The 17,295-nt window shown below is 45.8% G+C and overlaps 3 protein-coding genes and 1 non-coding gene across 10 annotated transcripts; 2 read left to right on the top strand and 2 right to left on the bottom strand.

The window, feature by feature from the left end:
* The first annotated feature begins 444 nt into the window (after window positions 1-444).
* Window positions 445-5,155, top strand: LOC125543446 (25.3 kDa vesicle transport protein SEC22-1). 2 transcript variants are annotated; one of them, XR_007298456.2, is made up of 7 exons: window positions 445-583; window positions 1,442-1,680; window positions 2,572-2,732; window positions 2,818-2,964; window positions 3,604-3,680; window positions 4,402-4,541; window positions 4,700-5,155. XR_007298456.2 is itself a non-coding variant. In XM_048706803.2 (6 exons), the coding sequence occupies exons 2-6, from the start codon at window positions 1,493-1,495 to the stop codon at window positions 4,781-4,783; spliced, it is 657 nt and encodes a 218-aa protein (XP_048562760.2). In that variant the 5' UTR covers window positions 445-583; window positions 1,442-1,492; the 3' UTR covers window positions 4,784-5,155. The 2 variants fall into 2 exon arrangements, 1 of the variants encoding a protein (XP_048562760.2); XM_048706803.2 differs by lacking the exon at window positions 4,402-4,541.
* Window positions 5,149-7,044, bottom strand: LOC125543445 (uncharacterized). The gene has a single exon (XM_048706802.2). The coding sequence runs from the start codon at window positions 6,567-6,569 to the stop codon at window positions 5,346-5,348; it is 1,224 nt and encodes a 407-aa protein (XP_048562759.2). The 5' UTR covers window positions 6,570-7,044; the 3' UTR covers window positions 5,149-5,345.
* Window positions 7,045-7,377: 333 nt separating this feature from the next.
* TRNAE-CUC (transfer RNA glutamic acid (anticodon CUC)) lies at window positions 7,378-7,450 on the bottom strand. Its single transcript has one exon. It is a non-coding gene; the product is annotated as a tRNA-Glu (tRNA).
* Window positions 7,451-7,842: 392 nt separating this feature from the next.
* On the top strand, window positions 7,843-16,906 carry LOC125543444 (uncharacterized). Of its 6 annotated transcripts, XM_087546679.1 has the most exons (7): window positions 7,843-8,217; window positions 8,315-8,396; window positions 9,388-9,462; window positions 12,288-12,407; window positions 13,278-13,435; window positions 13,567-14,464; window positions 14,546-16,906. In XM_087546679.1, exons 6-7 carry the CDS (start codon window positions 14,345-14,347, stop codon window positions 14,735-14,737), a joined length of 312 nt encoding a protein of 103 aa, XP_087402805.1. In that variant the 5' UTR covers window positions 7,843-8,217; window positions 8,315-8,396; window positions 9,388-9,462; window positions 12,288-12,407; window positions 13,278-13,435; window positions 13,567-14,344; the 3' UTR covers window positions 14,738-16,906. The 6 variants fall into 6 exon arrangements, 1 of the variants encoding a protein (XP_087402805.1); XR_015618458.1 differs by lacking the exon at window positions 14,546-16,906 and adding an exon at window positions 8,630-8,738 and having other exon boundaries at window positions 7,855-8,217; window positions 12,256-13,435; window positions 13,567-13,808; XR_015618457.1 differs by lacking the exon at window positions 14,546-16,906 and adding an exon at window positions 8,630-8,738 and having other exon boundaries at window positions 7,856-8,217; window positions 12,288-13,435; window positions 13,567-13,808.
* The last annotated feature ends 389 nt before the right edge of the window (window positions 16,907-17,295 follow it).

The raw sequence follows: 17,295 nt of genomic DNA, 5'->3' as shown, positions 1-17,295 counted from the left end.
GGCAAGGGGTTAATGGACTTGAGTGTGGGGTGCAGGAGGTTGCGGGCGCCGAAGACAGTGGCAGGGTTTAGATACAGGGAAGAATGTAGCTCATGACAGTCATGTTCATCGCCTACATGTTGTATGCATTATCTTTTTTTTAACACAATACAGACGCAAACACTCATATACACGTGCATACACTCACCCATATGAACGCACACACGCACACCCTACCTTTACGAGCATATCCGAAAGACTGAGCCGGCATATCATCTTAAAATTTACAAAGTCATCGTAGGCACCTTATCATCGACGGGAACGTTTCCTCTCACTAAATACGCATCGCCGGAAATCTTGAAATAAATTCAGAAATGAATGCGAACACCAGGATTTGTATGCATTGTTGGCGTATGAACATAGACTGTCTGCATTGTTGCCCCTAGCACGCGCATTTAACTAGTAAAAAAAAGCCCTTGTCATAAAAAAAAGGCGCTTGCCCTCCTAGTAGTTTGTTCTCTCTCTTCTTCCGCTTCTCTTTCACCTCTCTTCCTCACTCAACGCGAACCAGAACCCGACGCGAGGCGTGGCTCGCCGCGAGATGGTAAGCACGACCCCCTTCCCCATTGCCACGCCTCCACCCTCCCCCGCCCTGCCCAGGGGTCGGCTGCATCCGCACATGTGATCCGCGCGGATCTAGCCCTGCGCTCGTTCAGGATCTGTTCGTCTCTGTCGTTTTGGATTCGCTGAGGGGTTTGCGATCGATCTGGCGAGCCCTTAGGGTTTTGGCGGGGAAGCGGGGTGTTCGTTGCGCCATTTAGCGGGGGCGTAGCGGTGGATTGGTTGTAGCCGCTGCCTCGGCCCAGCTCTTTGGAATGAGGGACGCATGTGGTTTCTGCGCCATTTCTCATCAGCGGTTCGTGGTATCGCGGATATAGTATCGGCGAATTCGCAAAAGCAGTTAGGTAGGTTGCTCGCTGAACCAAGTGATCATGTTCCCTTGTTGCCATGGAGTGGTCTGCGATGAAGTGGCTGTTTCTAGGGATCGTGCCAGTGGGTGATTGGGTGCTAGGCTCTGCGTTCACAGATTAGTGGACTGAAATTTCGTTAATGGAGCCGTATGTGTTCGGACTCTGAGTGTTCACTAGTAGCACGTGAATCAAGGTCAGTCAGTGCTTTGCGATACAATTTGTTGCAAAATGCTCTGGTGAGTACATTCCATGTGTCGTCACCAGCAATAATGTGCATTTATCTTACAAATATTTTTTCGGTCATCATCATGGCCATAGTCTCTGAGCCTGTTATATTCTGTAACTATGGAGAATATGCTGGACATTCACTGTTGCTTGAGATATTAAGCTGTTAGTATTTGAGATATATGGGTCACTGATAAGTAGGATACACTATACCGAAGTGAACATATCAGAACTATTTACTAGCTCTCCTCTGCTTTTCTGTGCAGGTGGCACTTTTACATTAGCGATGCTAGTTTGTGTCTTGTTATCTTTTCAAAATGGTGAAGCTGACAATGATAGCCCGTATCACTGATGGCCTTCCATTGGCGGAGGGGTTAGATGATGGTCGAGATCTGAAGGATGCTGACTTCTACAAGCAGCAAGCAAAACTGTTGTTCAAAAACTTATCTAAAGGCCAACACGAATCATCAAGGCTGTCAATCGAGACTGGACCCTACTATTTCCAGTATCCTTAACCTTTATGTCATCTGCAGCATTTTAGTTTCTGTTTTGCGAAGCATGTGATCTTTCTGTTACTCCCTCTGGCCCATAATATAAGATCGTTTTGCAAGCTGTTTTAGCTTGCAAAACGATCTTACAGCTTGCAAAGCGATCTTATATTATGAGACGGAGGGAGTACTATTTTGTCAAAGTTTTCTGTGCCAAAGGGGAATAGAATCATGCAAGTCTATGCAGCCTAATTAGATAACTAGCTTATACTCCCTCTGTTCCAAATTACTCGTCGTGATTTTAGTTCAAATTTGAACTAAAACCACGACGAGTAATTTGGAACGGAGGGAGTACTTCCTGAATCCTTCATGTTTATGATGATCTGTGATTCCTTGTAGTTGCTTCATTGGTAGTCAAAGTTGCTTCTGCAAGTCGATTTTGGGAATTTGAGTACCTGTACAAGTCTAGGCCACACATTTAAATATCAGATACAAGGAGAACAATTAATTTTTCATCTCGAAGCAGTTTTGTGGCATAATGCACATTCTTATTTTCTGTTAGCGCTTAATTTGTATAAGAATTGAAATCACCTGGTATGCATTAGCATTTCAAACAGCCAAAGGTAACATACTGCTTATGTGGGAAAAAGGCTGGTGACTTGAATAATGAATAAAAGACACTTTCTTGGGCCTTTTCTCTTTTGCATGTACACCACTGTGTGTATGCTCTGTCATATATGCACCATCTGTCTTCATGATACATTTGTATTTACATTGCATGTAGTAAGATACATTGTTAATTTTGCGAATAGTATACGTGGAGAATCAAATCCTCTTCTGTAGTTTTAGCCTGTTTTCCTTGTAAAATTATCATGGCACTCTTGTTCCACCTTGATTCAACAAAACAGTTACATCATTGAGAGCCGTGTATGCTATTTGACAATGTGTGACCGTTCTTATCCAAAGAAACTTGCATTCCAGTATTTAGAAGATCTAAAAAATGAATTCGAGAGGGTCAATGGTAGCCAAATTGAAACTGCTGCAAGGCCATATGCTTTCATCAAATTTGGTATGGTTCTTCGATCTTATATGGACATTTTTCACATTCAGCTTCTTATTAGCTACTGGGTGATAGCTTATCTGTCTCTGTTTAGATACATTCATACAGAAAACCAGGAAACTGTATTTGGATACCAGAACCCAAAGGAACCTTGCCAAGTTGAATGATGAGCTCTACGAGGTGCACCAGATTATGACTCGCAATGTTCAAGAAGTTCTTGGTGTGGGTGAAAAACTAGATCGTGAGTTTGCCACTGTCATCTATGTTTATTATGTTGAATTGTTACATCATTATGTCTTCTAGATTGATGGACGTGCAAATGATTTCTGCACATATTTACAATTAGCTATCTGTAGGTATTTACCTAAAAGGCACCAGTGAGTACAGTTTCTGTTAGGTCCACAAAGTAATTGTGTTTCAACAAACCATGTTGATTTTCCCTGGATTATAGGTTATTATTACACATGCTTCTTTTGGAACCCCTAGCACATGTATAAAAGTATTATGACTGCCTTAATGCTATGTTTGCTTGATACTCCTATTTTTTGAGACATGTTCAAGCTTTGTGTGCATTATTGAACTGGTATTATTTCTGCTTAATGTTACTGTTTTTTAACATTTCATCTTCGTATTTTGAACTGGCTTGCCCCAGCTCTTCCCCTTTAGCATGACTTGTCGTGGTCTGTTCCAGTGTATTATTGCCTATGTTTTTAAGGCGTCTGTAAAGCGCCCCCCCCCCCCCCCCCCCCCCCCCCCCCCCCCCGCCTTAAAGCGAAGCGTCGCCTTAAAAACATAGATATTGCATAGCCATAATCCTCAGTCCTCAGCCATGTCAATTAAGACAATTGCTCAAAGAAAGGTTTCTTTTTGCCCTTTGCAGAGGTTAGTCAATTGTCTAGTAGGTTGACCTCTGATACGAGAATGTATGCAGACAAGGCAAAGGATCTCAATCGCCAGGTACTGTCCCCCTAAATCCATTTTCCACTCCAGTTATATGAGTTATATGTATCCAAGCAGCTAAGCCGAGTCTGAGTACCGAAACAAATGATTTATTCATGTTGGGCACAGAGATGAGTATGGCTGGTAGTCTTCTGTTTGTTTTTTCATATCATTCTTAAATGAAAAGATTCTTGAGGTAGATCTACTTTCGTTGGTTTGTAAGCATCACAGGGCTCTTTTATTCTCAAACTTTTCATTATCTTCTTTAAATTAAAGGAGTCTTGAGGTAGATCTACTTTCTTTGGTTGGTATCACAGAGCCCTCTTTTTCTCAAACTTAACAACTTGAAGATTCCATAATTAGATACTTGCTACGTTTGCCTTGTCAGTGGATTATGGTAATTTTGTTTGATAACAAGTTTGTAGTACTACCTATTTTCCTATTTGAATAACTAACATTTCCTATTTTTGTGGCTCTCTTTTCACATCAGATTGCAAAATAGCTTAAGCACATCACTTTTTTTTTGACAGAGAAGCGCATCACAGTTGAGCAGCTGCAAGCTGCATAATTATTGTCATTTCCCTTGTACAGTACTTTCTATTTTAGTTTGATTGGCCACTTCCAGCAAATTATGTTGGCTGTAATCGTCACTCCAAACAAATAAAAAACGTGCAGTAAAAAACTAACTTGGTCCCGTTGTGATCTGCCACAAACTGCTCACTAGTGCTTTGTTTTTAAGGTGTCCTGCCTAGGACGCTTGGGCGATAAGGCGCCCTGGCAGCGCCTTACAAATATGCCCGTCTTAGGCGCTTAGGCGTCGCCTAGGCGCTGGAGCGGGTGGTGCTCGCCTTAGGTTGCCTTACCGCCTTAAAAACAATGGTAATATCTCCGCGCCTTCTGTTCGTGAAGCACACAAATTCCATTCTGTATCTGCAGTCCTATGTTCATTAACAAAGCAGAATGGGAATCTCTAGTCAACATTAGCCACCATACTTTTTCTTATTAATCTGACGCAATTGCCACTTGTGGTTTTTCAGGCCTTAATTCGGAAGTATGCCCCTGTGGCCATTGTGATGGGGATAGTACTGATGCTCTTTTGGATCAAGAACAAGATATGGTGACCCAGTGAAGCTCGACATCCTTCACTATGACGCCGAGAATTCTATGTCAACAGATGCTTCTACAGCTTATCCCGCATCTGCCTATTCAAGCGAGATTACCTTTTTAGCCGCCTTATATTTTCCCAAACAAGAGGAGCAAACAGTAAACCCGTTGTGTAGTAGTATTAGTATAGATCTGATCCTGATCCATGAGTTCTCCATGAAATCTTGGAGCCGAACATACCATGAACTATTCTATTAGAGGTGTAGATTCGACCGACATAGTAACTGGTCTTCTTTTTGTGAGCCCAACATGTAAGATCTGTCGTGCAACATATTGTATGCAGAAATGCTTTGGTCGAGATGAAATATGTTTGACATGCTACTGAAGAACAGGCCATGCCTTCATTTCCAATTTACCAAACTTGTTCGTTGAAATGTTTTGACACGGAAAATTCACACGATTCTAGTTGGCAATTTCGGATGATTCTAGTTGAAATTGCCTTTGTTTCCTGTAAAATCCTGCCTTAATAATTTCTTACAGTTGAACCCCCAAACCCCGAGCTAGCAGTGGCTGTGCGGGTCAGCACCGGAAGCCAAGCACCCTGCCGTCGATCGGCGAGACGCCGACGCGGCACACCTTGGACGCCTGCACCCGGTGCGTCAGCACCCGCAGCACCATCACCTTGCCCTTCACCACCAGCAGCGAGTCCACCTCCATCATGACAGCCGCAGCCGCCGGCTGCTGCGCGGACGTGTCCAGCGGCGGCGGGGTGGCCGCGGGGAAGGCCGGCACGGCGAAGGTGGTGGACCAGTGCTTGGTGCTGCCGCTGTCGATGAGGCCCGCGGGGATGTAGATGGAGCCGATCTCGCCGCCGGCGTAGGCGACGCGGAGCGAGCTGTCGAAGTGCGCGAGCGGCGCGCGGTTGGGGTTGCGCACGGAGGCCACCTGCTCGAACGTGAAGGCCACCGTGCCGTTGGCGGCCGCGAAGGACGGCAGCCGCACCGCCGCGACGGCGATCTCGGGCGGCTGCGGCCGGAAGAGGAGGAACAGCGCCGTCGCTGCCCCGCCGGCCGCGAACAGGAGGAAGGCCGCCGCCATAAGGCAGGACGCCACGGCGGAGGTGCGGCGCCGCGGGGGGCGCTCTGGCTCGTAGTAGTACGGGTACGGCCACGGGCTCGGCTCCGGCGGCCTGTCGGTGGTTGCGACGGGAGCCGCCGGCGCGCCGCCCCCCGGCACGTAGTACGGCCCCGGCCGCGGCTCCGGAGGCCTAGCCACGGTGGCGACGGGGGCCTCCCGAGCCGCGCGTCCCTCCGGCGAGCCATACAGCTGCTCCGGCGACCTGGCCACGGGGGCGACGGGAGCCTCCCGAGGAGTCTTGCGCTCCTCCGCCGCAACGTGCAGCTTCTCCGGCTGCCTGGCCACGAGGACGACGGGAGCCTCCCGGGCCGCGCGGCCCTCCGGCGCTCCGTGATGCTGCTCCAGCGGCTTGGCCACGGGGACGATGGGAGCCTCCCGAGCGGCGCGGCCCTCCGGCTTCCCCGCCGGCCTGGCGACGTTGGCGAGGAGAGCCTCGTGAGACGCGCGGCCCTCCTCCGCGAGTCTCGGGCGGGGCCGCGGCTCCGGCGGCCTGGCCCTGTCGGCGACGGGAGGCCCGCGGGCCGTGGGCTCCTCCGCCGCGCGGAACGGCCTCGGCGCCTGGCCCAGGCGCTGCCGCGGAGGAGGCGGGCCGGCCGCGGCAGCCTCGCGGTCCGTTGGCGGGCGCATGCGCGGCGGGAGCGGGAGGGGTGGTTGCTGCTGCGGCATCGTACTCCTCCCTCGCTCGCTCGCTAGTGGAGTGTGCGCGTGGCGCCCTCGCTCGCCCTTTGTTGGCTTGCGCCGCTTTGCGAGGGCACGGCACAATAATGCTCAACAATGCTGTTGGGTGGCATGTGCGCGCCCCAGCGAGCGGAAAGACGGGGGTGGGGACTGGGTATAGTGAGCTGCGCGCAGTGGAAGTGGAGGTGCTTTTCGACTTTGGAGACTTCTCCTCCTCCCGGATGAGATATTGAGATGAGATCCAGCTGCTGCTGTACGTTACCGCTCGCCAGTGTTCACGCATGTGAGTGACCGACCTCTGTGTGATCTCTGGCGTGGTGTGAAACCACCCCGAAAGTCGACGGGCGAATCTTGGCCGTCCATGTCCTGGATCTCGTCTCCGTCTGGGCACCAAGACTGAAGGGACGACCACGCCAATGGACAGTACGGGAAGCTTGCTTGGGCTAGACAGCAGCAGAGGGATGAGTTTGTGTTTTCTATCAGCTGCTGCTCGCCGGTAGGTGGCCAGCAGGAGTAGTTTAATTTGATCTCTCGACTATTTTCTAGTTGCTCTCCGGCTTAAGAGATACACTTTGTTGTTTCATTTATCTATTTTCCTTTCCTTTTGGGTAAAGCTACAAGATCTTAGCCTTTAAGCAACGTGCCCGCGCTGGTTCCGCTTTGGCTCGCTGGGCCAAAGGGAGAAAAAAAAAGTACGGCGTTTTGGCTTGCTTTGGCCGCGGAGCGAGCAGGACGGGTGATGATCATCCACGGCAGAAAGCAGTGTTGGGTACACCTGTGCTTGTTATAAAAAGGATTCCGTCGCCGGGACTTGAACCCGGGTCTCTCAGGTGAGAGCCGAGTATCCTAACCACCTAGACTACGACGGAGCTTACAGCTTGTACTTCCTCCGATTCTTTTTACTTTGCATATTAGATCTGTCTGAAGTCAATCTCATCCAACTTTGACCAAGTTTATACACAAAATTATTAACATTCACATAACAACACATTTATTATTAGATCCATCTCGGAATATATTTTTATATTATATTTTATTAGATGTTATAGATGTTAATATTTTCTAATATAAATTTGGTCAAATTTAACAAACTTCGACTTCAGTCAAAGCTAATGTACGGACTAAAAAGATCAGAGGGAGTATGAAGCAGGACTTATTAAAACCATTCAGCTACGCATCAAGCGCGACCACTGGCGATAGCCACGTCGATTTTACTGTGCCGAGAGAAAAGAAAGGAAGAAAGGGATCGAGGTTTGTGCCGCTGAGTTAACACCTCCCCAGGGCGATTGGGGTCTGCCCCTTTCTTCCCCACGTACGCGACCTGCTCTCTCTATGGTTCCCTCTCCCACACGCCTCCTCAAGCGACCCCACCTCACGCTCCCGATGCTGCGCCGACACCTCCTCCCCTTCTCTCACGGCCTCTACGAGCATCCGCAAATCCTCCCTCTTCCCTAATCTCCTTCCTTTTGCCTCTCAATCACGAATCAGGATCCATGGAGGTGTCGACAAGTGCTACTCGATCTGCTATACGGCAGCGGCGGGGAACACCGGCCGTCGGTCTGCCTCTCGATGCTCATCCTTCGGGAGGCTGCGCGCGGAGCCTGCCGCTGAACTTCGCCTCCACATCGCCATGAAGGTGGGCTGTTCTCCCTTGGATGAGTTCTCTTGATGTTCTTCTCTTCTCTTACCTATTACTGATGCGCTTAGCGGTCGTCGATGTTGTGTGTTCACAGGTGGTTCTTCTTCTTCGCTGACCTGTTCATCCATCGCTCGTCTTGTTCGTCTCTCTGTTCTCCGGTCCTCGTCGTCGTCAAGGTACCGTTTCTGGTCTGCTTATGAGTGCTCATGTGTGTGTGTGTGTGTGTGTGTGTGTGTGTGTGTGTGTGTGTGTGTGTGTGTGTTGATTTTTAATTTGTGCGTCTGTCAGTTCGTTCACGCTCGTGAGGTGTTTGTTCTTATGTCTCTTCGATTTTCCTTTCTTTCTTCTCTTGTATGAGATTTCAGAATCCCAGAACCCACATACATCAGCTGAAGTAAGATCTTAACAGTTTTGACAGTGTTGACGCCCAGGATAATCGAGCATCTGACTTGACTTGTTGGTCAGTGACAGGGTTTGGTGACCATGCACTGAGATTCTCAACCACATTGCTAAGTTTGGTCGGTTCTTGTTTTGCTTCTTTGAGCTTTTAATTTGTGCCTCTGTCAGTTCGTTCAGGCTCATTAGGTGTTTGTTCCTGCTTCAATTTTCTTTTCTTTTTCCTCTTGTATGATTTTTGGAGCAAGGTTGGTCGGTCGGTTTTTCTTTTGCTTCTTTCAGATCTTGTAGAAATAATGATGCCAGTTCTACATGTGCTGCAACAGATAATGAGGTAGATAGATGACATGGCTGAAGCCAAAGTTCTGTGTGGGTATGACATAACAGAAAATGATAGAAATCATTATAGGTATAACAGGGCACTTTTTTTTTAAACTATAACTGAATGAACAGATCGACCAAACAATTAGGAACTGGATTCACGCAGTAGAAGGAAGTAAACAGAAGGTATAGTTAAACTAAAAATAAAGGATTTCTACCAAAATTATGAGCAGCACTAACAGTACTATGAACTGAATCAAAAGAAGAGAAACAAATGTTCAGAAAATTCAAACAGAGCAGCAGAGGTTACAGGAATTCAGTTTTGAGTAATCAGAGTAGCATAGAAGAGTAAAAACTCATTGTTGCTGAATATAGAGTGTGCTTATCATGATTTACTTCCTCACAGAACTAAGCAGTGTGGTTGACTTACATTATGGTATGCTTCCTCAGGGATTGGCATCATCGGTTCATAATCAAGTTTGACTCATTATCTAATCTGCTGGGCATATCGACTCTGCGGCTAAGGTGCGCTTCCCTCTCTTTTTAACTTGTTTCGGTTGCTTGTGCTTGGATTGCGTCTGCTTATTCGCAGTTATTTTCGCTGTGCTATTTGTGATATTTGTGAGATGCCACATCTTTGATATGATCTCTTATAGCTAAGAAAAGGTAAAAAAACATCCTTTTGTCTTCCAACTCAACAATTATTTGACATTGCTAAAATAGAACCATTTTATTTTCCCTAACTATATCTTGACTATATAGGTCAAGACTGACTTGTTTTCGGCACACATGGTTCCCATTGCCTTGTTGTGAAACAAGGCATAAGCAGATACCAAAATTTAGGGTCGATCGATGGGTACGAAACACATATGTCAGTGAAGTAACTTTGGGGAAGCATGAACTCAAAAATTTAGGAGCACTTGACAGCGAGACGGAGTTAACTGAAAGTAATCTACAAACTTTGAGATTTCGATTTCTGCCTCTGTTACTTTGTTGATGCTCATGAAGCGTTTCTTGTTATGTCTGCTTCAATTTTCTTTTCTTTTTTCTGTTGTGTGATTTTCCAAGCAAGGTTGTTTGGTCGATTCTTGTTTTGCTTCTTTGAGCTTTTGGTTTCTGCCTCTGTGAATACGCTCATCAGGTGTTTCTTCTTATGTGTGCCAAGTCTGCTGTGCTAGATAGATGACATGCCTGCAGCACAAGTTATGTTGAAACCAAGTCTGCTGTGAATGATAAGCAAGGTTGTTTGGTCGGTTCTTGTTTTGCTTCTTTCAGATTTTGATTTGTGCCTCATGCTATCATTATCCCATCAGAGTAGGTACAAATCAGAGGAGGTTCAATCATGTTATCATTATGGTTTCTATAATTTTATTATAGACGGATGCTTCTTTTCCCTTGTTTGTTCTATACAACAAAGTGCACTTTCGATTGATATTATTACATGTTATTAAAAGTGCAGATTGTAGTTTTGGTCACTCAAGTAAAATTGAGGGAGTCATTAACAGTAGGTGCTAATTGAGGTTGTACAAGGATATCTTCAGTTCTTGATAAAGCATAGTGCCATCTGTCTTCCCCCCCTTTTGTTCTGCCAGATCTGGTTCTTTTTAGTTTCTGTACTTGTTCTTGCTGTGGGGTTCTTGATGAGTCTCATACAGATTGATATGGTGTACATTTTTGCAAGTGTGTGTACAGTCTGAACAAGTGATTAGTATATGGCTGAGGCTGTAAATTCTCTTGGTTTTTACTTCTGGAGTTCAGCTAGATTCAGTTTTGCGGCGTTTAGTACACTGCTATTTGAGCAGGCCAGCAAAGAATTGCTTTACTGATTGTTGAGCTGTGCTGCACTTTTTCTTCACACGAAATGACCTCTTTGTTGATCTTTTTTCCCCGTTTTCTTGGAGAGTGCTGCCTTTGCAATGGTTTGGCCATAAATTTGTTGTCTTGCGATAGCCAAATACTGAACTTCAGAGGGAGACATTCGCTGTTTTTCAGAATTTATGGAACTACAAAAAAATAACTGGCTCAGCTTAATAATTCTGCTTACACCCCTGTTTGTAAAGACTTCTGTTTAGTACACGCTTGATACCTAGCAGCAGTACCCCTGTTTTGTTATTACTACCCCCGTTCCTAAATATAAGATGTTTTAGTAGTTCAATTTTAACTGCCAAAACATCTTGTTTCTAGAAACAGAGGGTGTATTTGACTGCAAGATTTGATAGCAAAGCATAGCAGTAAGTGGTCCAAAGAAAGGACACCGCTTCTCTCAAACGATTTAAATGTCTACCTAACTTGCTTCTATGAATTTCCTGCTCTATTCTTGATATGTCCGATGGTTATATTAGCCCTGTAATCTACCGACGCATCGAAAATAATAGTTACTACAAGATCTTATCCCTGCTTACACATTTCTCAAAGAGATGATATAGGTGACACGATTATCTTGACAACATAGAGCATGTATGTTTGTTGTCGTTGTGCTTCTGTTCTGTCAACTGAGCGTGATAAATTCTCTCTGTTTGCAGCTTTCTCTCTTTTTTTCAATCTTTGCTCATATGGACACATCCTCTGCTAGCTCTTTAATTCCATTTAACTTAGAGCCTGTTCGGCAACACTCCACTCCTCTAATTTCTCAACTCCACTGCTTACTTCTCAACTCCCAACTCTACTTGCATATTTTAGAATTTTGCAAAACGTTCGGCACCCAACTCCAGCTCTTCTACGTGTGCGCATGGAGAAAAGGAATCGGGGCAAGCGGGGAGTACGAGAGATTTGTGGGGTTCTGTTTCCTTTTTTTTTCTCGAACCGGTAAGTGGCGTGTAAAAATTTGTACGAGCCATCGAGACGGAGCGCGCGGAGCGTCACTTTCCCGACTCCAGCGATTTGTACTACGGGCCGCTCCGCTCCGGATTATGAAATCTACGGAGTTGACTCGTTCGGTGCGGCTCAGGCGGCTCCCGTAGCGGAGTTGAGGAGCAGAGGGCTCCCGAACACCCCCTTGATCTCTATCTCCATTTAACTTGTTGATATAGTACCACCTCCATTACAAACCGTTCTTTTGATCTGCTGCTCTCCTTTATTTCTTTCCATTTTATCTTACTTCCAATAATTAATTTGAGGTTAAAATCCTGAAATTTAGTGATGTAATGCACCAAAATTGGGGTAGTTTTATTTATTTATCACAAGAAATGAGTGCTACTATTATGCGTTTATTCTTGTTTTGTCATTATTCTACGATGATCAACCATGACTGTTCTTTCAAAGTGAGCTTCATTTCTCTATAGTCAACTCTTTAAATGGTATTCTTTTGAATATTTTCAGTGCCATGTTTACTTATTTTATACACTATACAGTGATGGTGAAAGACTTGAAGTAGATCATGCTAGCATTTTCCCAATGTGATGACTATGACCAATAGTTAGCCTGCACATCTTACTTTCAATGCCTTCGATCACACCGTCGCCACCTAAAAGGTATGCGCCCTCGCCCCCTTTTATTCTCTTGCCCTTTCCGCCTTGCTGGGAGAAGATGTATGTGTGTTCTGTTTTAGACAATGGTGTTCATGTAAGCGCGTTCATGCCATGTTCCCAAGTACTATGTTCTCTTCTATTTCTGGAATCGTGTCTATTCGCACAAGTACTATGCACACAGCAACACATGGTCTATACTGCTGCAAATTGTTCTGCGTTAGCTTTGAATCTGTTAGTGAAGTTGTTATTGTATGGTAACGGTGTACTTTTATGGGCTGATTAATAGAATGGATCTGTATGTGCTATAGATAGCTAATCCTTTGCAACAATTTAATAAGATGCTGAAATCAAAGGCGTGGCCTCTATTTGATCAGCACGGTATGCTATAAAACCGAGAAGAAGAGAAGGAGTATGGGTGTGATTTGCTTCTGTTTTCGTTATATAATTGTAGGCTCTGTTGGTACCAAATTTTTTTTCTGGTGTAAATTTTTGCTCTTGCGATTTGTCTCTTGTAATTATCTTGAATCCTACAGTCAGTTGCATTTTTGGTTCCTACAGTCAGTTGCATTTTTGGTACCATGTGAGAGTTTGGTCCTGCAATTCGGTTCCTACAGTCAGTTGCATTTTTCTTGTATGAAATTAAAGTGTCGTAGTTTATCAATATCACCCGAATTGGACCATCTGACATTTCATAAGCTTTATCAGTACTATGTCCTCCTTAGCTGTACTGCTGCTCCAACTGAAGGTTTGCTCTCAGTTTCAGATCTCCCTGAGTTATTCCAGAATCTATTATGCTCTTTTACATTGAATTCCTTGGGTTGAAACTGTGAGCTGTGCCTATTTTTAATTCTAAAATATATCTGCTTTGTCTAGAGAAGGTAGAACGACAAGGTTATTCAGATGTTTTACAGTATCTGATATGCCCCTTAATTAGTAAGGTGGGCTCACAAGCTTGGGTCCTGAGCCACAAGAACTCGAGAAAGGCATCATACATTCCTTTTTTTGCAAGGCTTCAGATACGATTGCCCATGGTGGGTTCTTCATTCTTAGGAGACGTGCTGAAAAGTGCCTTCCTCTGCCAACTAGCATTGAGAACATGTTTTTTACTCCAGTTGATGTCTGCACAATTTCTGGCTTATTGAATTGTATGGTTGCTTTGCAGGACATGTCTCAGAATCCCCCATGTCAACAACTGGTAGCCAAAGATCTTCATGGAACTGAGTGGCATTTTCGTCACATTTTTTGTGGTGATTTTACAATTTGAGTATTCAGCTTGAATACCCTTTAAACTTTCTGTCGTTCTGTTCTTATTGTTTTCGTATAGCGGTAGATGTCACAATTGAATGTTGAATTCTTATCACTGCAGAAAATTGCAGCATATAGTGATTCATTACTTCTTGAGTATGTTGAACTGTATCCCTGTCTGGTTCTATATCATGCCTTCCGATGTTTTGTGTTTCAGATGCTATCTTTGTATTTAAGTGTCATTTATTTAGTTATTTCAAAATTTGTTGTCGCAACTTCTTACATCCAATGTCCATGTGTTATAAGATAGCAACAAAGCAAATGGAATGGGCGCTTGCCAACTTGGCGCCGCCTAACTTCCTCTCAAGAGGGGCCACCCGCAACACCTAGTTTGTATCGAAAGCATTCACAGCCAACCTCATGTCGGCCACCAGTTTCCGCTGGAGGCGGGCGCACTGATGCCAGCTGGGACTCTCTGGGGCTCCGACGCTGTGCCATGTGCGTCTCACGTGCGGGCCCGAGAAGTCCAACTGCGCCGTTTCCGACAGTACGCACGCACACCACGCGAACCGCAGGTTGCAAGCTACCACGAGCCACGCCTATAAAATGGCGGCCGTGTCCTCCTCCACGAGCCACGCCTATAAATCGGCAACCTTTCGGAGAAGCGTCTTCGACCGAATCCACCGCCTTCATCCATGGCCGAGCACGTGAGCCACCAGGCCGACGCGTCGCTTGGCCACGTACAGATCAGCCATCCACAGATCTCCCACGCAACCGATCCATCCGGCCGGCCGGCCGGCGATGCGCATATGGCCGTCTCTGTGTCGTTCGTCCGTCGATCTCTCTATGTGCGCATATGGCTACTGGTTTAGGTAATTAACGTGGTTGCGTTGCAGGACACGGCCGGCCATTGTGGGCACGACGCCGCGGGGACGGCTCACGACGCGGCCGGTGCGGGAGCCAACCAGGCCGGCGGAGTTATGCAGGAGGTGGACGGGCAGGCGCAGCTGGTCGTGCAGAGCGCCGTCGACGCCGCCACGGGGGCCGCGGAGGCCGTCAAGAATGCCACCGGCCTCGGCGGCAACTAGGCTGGCAGCGCGCGTGCGCAGGCATGGCTCTCTCCTGATCCCGCAGCGATGCTAGACTTACGGACAAGTTTTACGGATTAGAAGTTACAGAATGAGATGGCATGAACTGATTTAGAGGAAACAGACCCCATCGGGAAATGCAGGGGGTGGGGGCAAATTAGGGAGGGGCAGGTCAGTCCGTAGGAGTGATTCCATGAAAACGGCTCATACGTTGAGCATTTTCGCCTGACAATGATGCTAGACTTACGGACAAGTTTTACGGATTAGAAGTTACAGAATGAGATGGCATGAACTGATTTGGGGGAAGCAGACCCCGCCGGGAAATGCAGGGGGTGGGGGGCAAATTAGGGAGGGGCAGGTCAGTCCGTAGGAGTGATTCCGTGAAAACGGCCCGTACGTTGAGCATTTTCGCCTGACAGCGATGCTAGACTTACGAACAAGTTTTACGGATTAGAAGTTACAGGATGAGATGGCATGAACTGATTTGAGGGAAGCAGACCTCACCGGGAAATGCAGGGGGTGGGGACAAATTAGGGAGGGACAGGTCAGTCCGTAGGAGTGACTCCGTAAAAACGGCCCGTACGTTAGCATTTTCGCCTGACAGCGATGCTAGACTTACGGACAAGTTTTACGGATCAGGTCCCGTCTGTCGCCGAGGTTTGGATGGGGCCCTGCAACTAGACGCGTATACCTAGCTCCTACTCGTAGACTCGTAGTACGTACCTACGCATTACCAGCATCAATACCAACATTTGTTTTCTTTTTCCACTATTACTTTTACTTGTTTCTCAATCTAGCTAGAGTGGTTTGATTCTTGCCTACTCTGTAGCGACCAGACCTCAAACGGTCTGATCTCTGTGCTCAGGTGTCATTCCTGGATCAGTAATGCTGACACCACACAGTACTTGAAGGATTTATAACAGAATATCAATCACACACTTATTACATCGAGTGTCTCAATAGAGAACTTATTACAATAAATATGACTTAAGGTCATCTAATAACGATAACAGTGGAAAGCTCGGAAGATAAGTGAGTCCATCAACTCCAACGGCATCACTGAGTATAGAACCATGACCTAAAAACTCCTTAATCATCGTCTGAAAAGTCTGCAACATTAACGTTGCAGCCCGAAACGGGTCAGCACATGGAATATGCTGGCAAGGTAACACATAGAGAGTAATGGAATGATACAGCTATACTATATGCATATTTGGCTGGTGGAAAGCTCTATGGTTACAGTTTTGCGTAAAGCCAATTTTTCTCTACTGCAAAGGAATAAATTTTATTTAACTATCATGGTAGTTGTTAAACATTGAGAATGGTTGACAGCATCCTCAATCCCAATTAAGCATCATTATTAAACAAAACTCAACAAAATTAATTTAGAGTAACATGTTGAGATTCACATGATAATCCAAGTACTAGATACTCAAGATGTCCATAACCGGGGACATGGCTAACCATGATTAGTTTATACACTCTGCAGAGGTTTGCGCACTTTTCCCCACAAGACTCGATCGCCTCCGTTTGGTTTCTCGCGCTTCATGGTGTTTGAGAAGACGGATGACCGAGACATAGTCTTTCAGAAGCGCTAGCACCTTACGATGGATAGACCGTTACACCTACTTTCCCCTACATCTGCTAGTCTACCCTGTAAGAGTTCGCACGACTTAATCAACTATGCTAGAGCCCATAATAGCTTGTGGCTGCACACGGAAGTTTCTAGTATGAAAAATCTCATGATCCCTTTGGGCCTGGGTGGCGGTCCAAAAAAACAGGCAATCCTGGAATACCCAGGTACCTCAATCCACCCAGATGTGTGTTTAAGTTGCCACCTTAGATAAACCATTAATTAACAAACTCACCTCTGTCATGGATCTTACTCACCCAATCCACGTCTACTAGCATAGCATGGCACAATAGGCAAACGTAGAAGTAACTTCCAAATGTTTGATAATAAACAGGTAATAGGTACTACCTCAACTACTTTCCATCCCACAATTTAATTAGATCCTAATCATGCAATGTTTGAGGATTGATCTAATGCAATAAAACTGGGTAGTAGGAGGTATGATCAAAGTGTTACTTGCCTTGCTGATGATCCGCGAAACCTAGAGATTCGAAGTAACAGGCGGCGCACTACGGGTATTCTATCGCAGACAAACAAACAAGCATACAATAAGTATTCATCTAATGCACGGGTAAAACTCAAATAAGAGATCTAACCAGAAGGTTCAACTTAAGAACTCCGGTTTGCAAAAAGAATCAAATCAAACGAATCAACGAAAGTCAAACGGCAAAAGAAACAGGGTTCGTTTACTATTCTGGATCTAGGGCAATTTTTACAGTGGCAAAAACTTGTTTAAGATGGTTAAACGGATAGAGGGTTTCGAGACGAAACTCCAGGCGCTTGAATCGCCTGATTCTGATAAACGAGCGAAAAATTATACTAAAACAAAAATAGGTTCAGGAATCGCGATCAGAAAAATCGTGGATTTAATCCGAGAAAAAGAAAAACGACGAACGTTCGCTAGAACGAACGAACGGACGAACGC

The sequence above is a fragment of the Triticum urartu genome, chromosome 3A (genome assembly GCF_056163025.1).
Source record: "Triticum urartu cultivar PI428250 chromosome 3A, HENAU_Tu73, whole genome shotgun sequence".
Classification (NCBI taxonomy): Eukaryota; Viridiplantae; Streptophyta; class Magnoliopsida; order Poales; family Poaceae; genus Triticum; species Triticum urartu.
Note: the sequence above shows the minus strand (reverse complement) of the source record. Positions and strands in the feature narration are given on the sequence as shown.